At 37.0% G+C, this 8,821-nt stretch overlaps 1 protein-coding gene across 6 annotated transcripts in view; it reads left to right on the plus strand.

Moving 5' to 3' along the window:
- HACL1 (2-hydroxyacyl-CoA lyase 1) overlaps window positions 1-8,821 on the plus strand; it is a 44,895-nt gene that overhangs the window by 12,125 nt on the left and 23,949 nt on the right. For 5 of the 6 annotated variants that reach the window (XM_017881773.1, XM_017882017.1, XM_017881854.1 and 2 more), the window contains 4 exons: window positions 1,764-1,836; window positions 4,841-4,918; window positions 6,068-6,162; window positions 8,411-8,523. In XM_017881773.1, the coding sequence (XP_017737262.1) occupies window positions 1,764-1,836; window positions 4,841-4,918; window positions 6,068-6,162; window positions 8,411-8,523 (359 nt within the window). The remainder of the gene's footprint in view (window positions 1-1,763; window positions 1,837-4,840; window positions 4,919-6,067; window positions 6,163-8,410; window positions 8,524-8,821) is intronic. The other variant, XM_017882176.1, reaches the window with a different exon arrangement.

An 8,821-nucleotide genomic window follows, 5' to 3' on the forward strand; every position in this document is an offset into this window, starting at 1 on the left:
AAAAAAAAAAAAAAAAAAAAAAAAAAAAATATTATGTATTGTAAATTTGCAAAGAGAGTAAATTTTAGGTACTTTTGCCAAAAAAAGTGACTATTTCTACAGTATTTTAGGAAAAAATACCATGAATGTGTTAATTTGCTTGACTGTAGTAATCATTTCACTATATGTGTGTCAAAACATCATATGGTATTCCTTAAATATATATAACTAACAAAAGAATATTAGGACGGAAGTTCAAAGCACCAGCAATTTATTTACTTAGAGATCAACACTTTTTCTTTTTTGATGCGGAGTCTCACTCTGTCACCTAGGCTGGACTGCAGTGGTGCAACCTTGGCTCACCACAACCTCTGCCTCCTGGGTTCAAGTGATTCTCCTACCTCAGCCTCTCAAATAGCTGGGATTACAGCCCCCTGCCACCAAGCCCGGCTAATTTTTGTATTTTTAGTAGAGACGAGGTTTCATCATGCTGGCCAGGCTGGTCTCAAACTCCTGACCTCAGGTGATCCACCTGCTTCGGCCTCCCAAAGTGCTGGGATTACAGGCATGAGCCACCGCCCCCAGCTGAGATAAACACTTTTAACATTTTAGAGTTTCCTAATATGTGTGTGTATGTGTGAATGTGTACGTAGTTCTATTTACTTTAAGTGAAGAATTGTTTTTTTAAAGAATCCAGCTCAGTGTGTAAAAATGTGGCCAATTTTTCACCTTGTTTTGCATAGGTAGGAAGATATTTAAAATTCTTATATTCATTTAGTTTGCTTTATATATAAACTACTTAGTACTTATTCTCTAATCTTGCCCTTAACTCCATCTCTGGCACTTTACCAGTGAGATCAGGTTGAAGGGGGTTAGGTTCTAATCAATTTGAAACATATTTAATCTTTCTAGTGGAAAGGACATTGTTTTCTTTCTTGCCCTGTGTTTCTTATAGTTTCTTCTTTACTTTCCTTTTGATCTTTCTGTTCTTTATCTACTTTAAGGTGTTATATTTTTTAAGTACCTTAGGGTTTGCCATATCTTTTTTTTTCCCACATTGAAGGGTAAGAATTTCATTGCTGAGGAATGTCACTTATTTTGTAATTTCCAAATATAGTCCCTTAGGAAAGTGTAAAATTTTCTTCCCCTTATCCCAAAATAATAAGAAAGGCATAAAAATTTATTTTATGTCAATATACCTGGAAGTTTAGCATCAGCATCCAGAAGGGGAAGAAGGGAAGGAAAACTATACATTTTGTCTTTTTCTGATACTGAGGAAAGTTCTCTCATATCAGGTTGCTTCCTAGATATATTTTAATCTACAATTTCTCTTTCTTTTCTTTCTTTTCGTTCTTTTGTTCTTTCGACAGAGTCTTGTTCTGTCACCCAGGCTGGAGTGCAGTGGCACAATCTTGGCTCTCTGTAACCTCTGCCTCCCAGGTTCAAGCAATTCTCCTACCTCAGCCTCCTGAGTGACTGGGATTACAGGCGCCTGCCACCATGCCCAGCTAATTTTTGTATTTTTTGTAGAGCTAGGGTTTCACCATGTTGGCCAGGCTGGTCTTGAACTCCTGACTTCAAGTGATCCACCCACTTCGGCCTCCCAGAGTGCTGGATTACAGACATGAGCCACCTTGCCCAGGCTTAATCTACAGTTTCTAAGAGAAAGATATAATATTCTCTCCCTTTAACATTTATTACTTGTTATGAATTAGACATTCTGTTTAGTGTTTCACATGATGATCTCATTTGTAATTATCTTGTTAAAAAAATGACTGTTTCAGGCCCTTGCTTGTGATTGGTGGTTCCCCTGAAAGAAACCAAGAAACAATGGGAGCTTTCCAGGAGTTTCCTCAGGTATCCAACGTTAAGATTTTATTTTTTTTATTTTAATTTTGAAACAGGATCTTGCTTTGTTGCCCAGGCTGGAGTGTGGTGGTGCAATCTCAGCTCACTTCAGTCTTGACCTCCTGACCTCAAGCAATCCTCCCACCTCGGCCTCCCAAGCAGCTGGGACTACAGATTCGCACCACCATGCCTGGCTAATTTTTGAATTTTTTGTAGAGACGAGGTTTCACCATGTTGCCCAGGCTGGTCTTGAACTCCTGAGCTCAAGCGATCTGCCCGCCTTAGCTTTCCAAAGTGCTGGGATTACAGGCGTGAGCCACCGCACCTGGCCTGCAACTCTGAGATTTTTAGTAACACGATACATACACACCATTAAGAGTTAGGGAGAAGATATAAAAAACCCTCCTGTTTGCAAAATAAAATAAATAAATTAGAAGTACCTGAAGTAACTTAAAGGTAATTATCTTGAGCTACTATAAGGCAACCTCAGGATGGGTATTAAGGGTGAGCTTAGTCCCTGCTTAGAAACAAGCTTTTAAGAAATACACCTTTGTGACAGGATTTTAAGCTCTGAAAATAGGCTCTTAAAAGAGTCAAGAAGATGTAGGAATAAAAATGATTTTGGACTATGCCTCCCAGACTTTAGGGAAATAAATGGGAGGAAAAATCTTACTCAAAATGATTGTCAGTAGACTCTGGATAAGCGTATTTTTATTTTAGAAGGAGGAAAGAAAGCATTTCAAAATTAAAAGAAACTTGAAAGAATATATCAACAAAATGCTACAGTTTTAAGAATAAAGCTCTCAAACCTGTAATCCCACCACTTTGGGAGGCCAAGGTGGGCGGATCGTGAGGTCAGGAGATCAAGACCATCCTGGCTCACACAGTGAAACTCCGTCTCTACTAAAAATACAAAAAAATTAGCCGGGCGTGGTGGCAGGCACCCGTAGTCCCAGCTACTCAGGAGGCTGAGGCAAGAGAATGGCATGAACCTGGGAGGCAGAGCTTGCAGTGAGCTGAGATCGCACCACTGCACTCCAGTCTGGGCGAAAGAGCGAGACTCTGTCTCAAAATAAATAAATAAATAAATAAAAATAAAGCTAGACAAGGTGTTTCATAACTGTATTCCTAGCTACTCAGCTACTAGGCTGAGGTGGGAGAATTGCTGGAGCCCAAATGTTTGAGACCAGTCTGTGTAACATATTCAGGTCTTGTCTCTACCTTTTTCTTTTTTTCTTTTTTGAGTCAGGGTATGGCTGTGTTGCCCAATCTGGAGTGCAGTGGTGCGATCTTGGCCCACTGCAACCTCCTGGGCTTAAGCCATCCTCCCACCTCAGCCTCCCAAGTGGCTGGGACTATAGATAGGCACATACCACCATGCCCAGATAATTTTTGTACTTTTTGCAGAGACAGTGTTTTGCTATGTTGCCCAGGCTGGTCTTGAACTGCTGACCTCAAGTGATCCACCCACCTTGGCCTCCCAGAGTGCTGGGATTACAGGCGTGACCCACCACACCCATCCAAGAGACCTTGTCTTTTTTTTTTTTTTTTTTAAAAAGGAACAGTTTTAGGAAACAAATAGATGAAAGTGAATGATTGACACTTAAGATGTAAATATATTTGAGCATTTACAGGGACAAAGTTAAAATCATTAGACAGCCGGGCACAGTGTCTCACCCCTGTAATCACGGCACTACTTTGGGAGGCCCAAGCGTGTGGATCACTTGAGGTCAGGAATTTGACACTAGCCTGGCTAACATGGTGAAACCCTGTTTCTACTAAAAAATACAAAAATTAGCTGGGCTTGGTGGCAGGTGCCTGTAATCGCAGCTACTTGGGAGGTTGAGGCAGGAGTATCCCTTGAACCCAGGAGGCAGAGGTTGTAGTGAGCCGAGATTGCACCACTGTACTCCAGTCTGGGTGACAAGAGTGAAACTCTGTCTCAAAAATAAATACATAAATAAAATCATTAGACAAAGTCTATTTGTAAATCAGGAATCATTGTTGAGAACTTCAAAATATAAACTTTCATATATGATAAACTAAAATACTGAACTCTAGTATAGGTTAATGCAAAAGTTATATTTTTATACTCTTAGAAATTAATTGAAGTTTACTTAATGGTAGACGATAACAACAGTTATTTAAAAAATGCTGATGTGTTTGGAAAATAAGTAGAGCAGATAAGTTAATTAAAAGGAAATCTAAAGTTACTGCAGAAACTATATAGGTGAAAAAGAAAACAGGATAAATGTCCACTACATATTTTTTTTCCTGAAATGGAAAATAATAGTTTATTAGATCAAATTTAAAACAGAAGAGGAAGAATCCAAATATCTGGTTTTGTGGAAGTCCTTAAAACTGAAGGACATGAACATAGACTGAAAATCAGGGGTGATCTTAATTTTGTTATGCCTGGGACTATCAGTTTTCATAGATTTCATACTGAAATTGTAAAACTGTTTCAAGAGAAACAGTTTCTATATAATGCCTCAAGATGTATTAAGCAGTGAAAAATTATCACTACTGATTTCATATGTTCTAAACACCATAGCAAGAAGGTACATAAAAGGAACACTGGCAGAAATGTAAGAATAGATTATTATTATAACAAAATATAACAGATGAAGTTACATATTCTTATCTGTGAAATTGCTGGATCCAAAGATATGCTGATGTAAATTTTTTGTAGATTGTGTTAACTTCCTTTCCCATTTATAGTCTCACCAGCAGTTTGTAGAAGTGCCTATTTTCCTGTGTTGTGTTAGATGGTGGGTATTATCAAACTTTTGCATCTTTGCATCTTTGCCAAAAGATTTGCATCTTTGGTATGATATGCTTCCTGAATCATACCAAGGCAAAACTTTGTGCTTTGAACAGGCTTTTAAGGGACAGTCTAGGTAATGCATTTTCTCCATCTTGCCTCTAAACATAAAAGAAACTAATTACTCTCATTTCAGGAGAGTAATATGATTGTGAGCTGAATTTTAAGTGATTTTCATTTTCCACATAGGTTGAAGCTTGTAGATTATATACCAAGTTCTCTGCCCGTCCAAGCAGCATAGAAGCTGTTCCTTTTGTTATTGAAAAGGTATGATATTTAGTAACAAGCTCTCCAAGTCAACTGATTTTTCTCGGTTGCTTATACTTAATGTTATTCTTATTTTCAAAAGAATGAGTGACAAATTGGAATATACCCAGGCAGTTAAAAATGGCATTGTTAGAAAACTATTTACATTTTAATGTTCGCTGTCATTACATTTAATTATAGAGAGGTAAAATAAGTTATTTTGGAAAAGTTTCTCCTGTGTTTTAGTTTTAAATTACCTTTTAATTATACAAAAGTAAAGAGAAAGGTTTATAATGAACCCCTAAGTACCTTTTCTCTTGTGCTTTTGCAAAAGATTATTTTTGAAAATTGGGACTAAACCAAAACCCTCTAAGACCCTCTGTTAATTAAACAGCATACAGGTTGATTATTCCTTACCTGAAATGCTTTTCAGAAGGGCTTCTGACTGCAGATTTTTTCAGATTTTAGAATATTTGCATATATGTAATGAGACATCTTGGGGATACGACCCAAGTCTAAATATGAAATTCATTTATGTTTCATATGTGCCTTATATACATAGTCTGATGATAACTTTATTTTTCCCTTGGGGACGCTGAATAAACTGTTTAGACACCTGCATTTTGACTGTGAGCTGTCACATGAGGTCAGATGTGGAATTTTCCACTTGTATCATCATGTTGGCACACACAAAGTTTCACATTTTGGAAGATTTTGGATTTTTGGATTACAGATAACCTGTATTATAAATTATAATCAGCATTTATACATGAAATTACGTTTGAGCTGTTTCAAAACCAGGAGTTACAGAAACCATTTGATACATGTAACAACATCACAGTTTCTGAAAACACTGCCAGATTATTAAGATTAGGAAGCAGGTGAAAGTACATATTACAGTGCAAAAACTTGGCAGGCAGAGCCTGGTGAATAATTTCCAAAACTAAAGTGTAATAGAACATGAATTTAAAAGCCCTAAATGAATACTTTCTTATCTGTCTCCCTATTAAGCAAAAAATCTTTAAAAATGTAGTCAATAGAGGACATTTCAATTTTGATCATCAGAAAGATGAAAATAGTGTTCATAATTACAGTTTTAAATTATCTTTGAGTAGAATATGATAAGACTGAGATTTTACAAATCTTTTCTTCTACTTGTAATGAATGTAGGCAGTGAGAAGCAGTATCTATGGTCGTCCAGGTGCTTGCTATGTTGACATACCAGCAGATTTTGTGAACCTTCAGGTGAATGTGAATTCTATAAAGTGAGTAATAGTTATGCTGGAATTCTTTCTTCAATGTACATGTATTGTCATAATGCCTACCTTTCTAGAAGAATTTACCCAGCAGTTTATAAGTTAATTTTCATTTGTCTTAACTGATGATTTAGTAATTAAACTGAGTCCTAGACAAAGGGCTTAATTCTCTTAATTAAAATGATATTAGTAGTTATTTCTGGATTTAATTACTAAACCAAATACTTAGAACTTCCTGAACTCCTCATTGAAATTATTCCTCCATTAACCATAAATATACATCCCTTGTTAATGTAGTATGGGTCCTTGAGAATCTTTATAATGTAAGCCAAGAGGTTCAGTGATTATTAAAAATTATTAGGACTCAGGATAAAAAACATCTAGCTGTTTCTCTCTGTGGTTAACAAATATTCCAATACAGAGGTTTCTATGATTTCTCATGCTCTCATATTTCTTGAATAAACAATAAGTGAAAAGAAGTACAAAAATCATTTTTCACTGGTATCTAAGTCATCCCCTGATAAGGATAGGTACTTGGGGTTAAAGCATTATGGGTACCGTTTAGTGCATTTCTGCTGTTGTGGACTAAATGGATCTCTAGTGACTACGGAGAGACAATGGGTCTTACTGTATACTCTGTGTACCAAAGAGTGATTTTTTTTTGTTTTTTTTTTTTTGAGACCGAGTCTCTCCCTGTTGCCCAGACTGGAGTGCAGTGGCACAATCTCAGCTCACTACAACCTCTGCCTCCCGGGTTCAAGCGATTCTTCTGCCTCAGCCTCCCAAGTAGTGATTACAGGCGCCCACCACCATGCTCGGCTAATTTTTGTATTTTTAGTAGAAACAGGGTTTCACCATGTTGGCCAGGCTGGTCTTGAACTCCTGACCTCGTGATCCGCCAACCTTGGCCTCACCAAGTGCTGGGATTACAGGCATGAGCCACCGTGCCTGGCCAGGAGTGATTTTTATTTGGGAGAGTTGGATAAAAAAGACATCTGTTTATTCTGCCTAATACCTGAACATGATAATCAAAATAATACTAAGGGGAGGAGGGCAAGCTCAGGTAAGTTAACTTTGTAAGCCTTCTTTTAAATTTTATACAGAATGTCCTTTTTTATTATATGTCTAAATATTTTGACAATATGTCTAAATTTTATACAGTATACTTTATATTAATTAGAATAAATGAAATGTCACAGGACTTGCTGTCCAGAAATACTTGACTGTGACAGTTTGAATATTTCTTTTACTAATGCATATTGTGATACTAAAATATTAACACCCAGTGAGTGGAAATGTAGTGAGTCCAGGTGTGGTGGCTCACACCTGTAATCCCAGCACTTTGGGAGGCCGAGGTGGGTGGATCACCTGAGGTAGGAGTTTGAGACCAGCCTGGCCAACATGGTGAAACCCCATCTCTACGAAAAATACAAAAATTAGCCAGGCTTGGTGGCATGTGCCTTTAGTCCCAGCTACTCGGGAGGCTGAGGCAGGAGAATCACTTGAACTCGGGAGATGGAAGTTGCAGTGAGCCAAGTTCGTACCACTGTACTCCAGCCTGGGTGACAGAGTAAGACTCTGTCTCCAAAAAAAAAAAAAAAAAAGAAATGTGGTAAGGTGTTTAAAAGCATGGACTTTGGAGACAGAATGACTGGTTCAATCCAGTCTCTGCCATGTGCCATCTGGAGATCTTGGACAAGTTACTTTCTCTGAGTCCTTTTTTTTCCTCAGTGGTGAAGTAGAGATGATGTTAATACTCAACCTCATTGTTTTGACAGTTAAATGAGAATAAATGGCACATAGCAAATATTAGATTTTATTATGTTTTACTGTTAAGACAGCTGCTACTGCTACTGCAGTACAAAGCCATTAACTCAGATTTTCTGTCAATGAATTGACCATTTCACTGGCTATTAGATGATATCAAGGAATAACTCTTAATTTACCAGATGTGATAATGATGTGATAGTTGAATATAGGAGAAGGTCCTTGTTATTCACAGCTGCATGGAGAAATTTTTAAGGCTGAAGTGTCTTGATGCCTATTATTTACTTTAAAATAGTTCAGGAAAAATAAATGCACGTTTATGTGTGTATATATGAAACAAATGTGGTAAAATGATATTAAGTTGTTAAATCTATATGGGGTATGTGGGGACTTATTGTACTATTTTTTCTACCTTTCTATATATTTGAAATTTTCACAATAAAAAGATCAGAGCTGGCCTCTTTTAATTAATAGGGCTCTTTTTTTCCAGGTACGTGGAGTGCTGCATGTCACCTCCTATTAGCATGGCAGAAACCTCTGCTGTGTGCACGGCAGCTTCTGTTATTAGGAGTGCCAAACAGCCCCTTCTTATCATCGGGAAAGGTAACATGAATAGAACTCTAAATCTTGCTAGGCTTTTGAAAGTGCCAATTCTTTTTATGAACTTTCGTTGTTTATTAATGTCTGTTCTAATGTTTGAAATTGGAATAAGAATTCTCATCATCCATTTAGCATTATTTGTTTTGAAATTATAGACTTTAATGCCCAGATATTTCACCCTTTTGAGGAAATACTACCTATTTAATTTCTTTGGTCTTATTAGTGAAATGTGTTTATTCTGTTATAAAACATTTTGGAAAACCAAGAAAAGTAGAAGTTCCTTCATCTAAGGTAGCTATTT

Source organism: Rhinopithecus bieti, unplaced genomic scaffold (genome assembly GCF_001698545.2).
Source record: "Rhinopithecus bieti isolate Rb0 unplaced genomic scaffold, ASM169854v2 scaffold_12, whole genome shotgun sequence".
Lineage (NCBI taxonomy): Eukaryota > Metazoa > Chordata > Mammalia > Primates > Cercopithecidae > Rhinopithecus > Rhinopithecus bieti.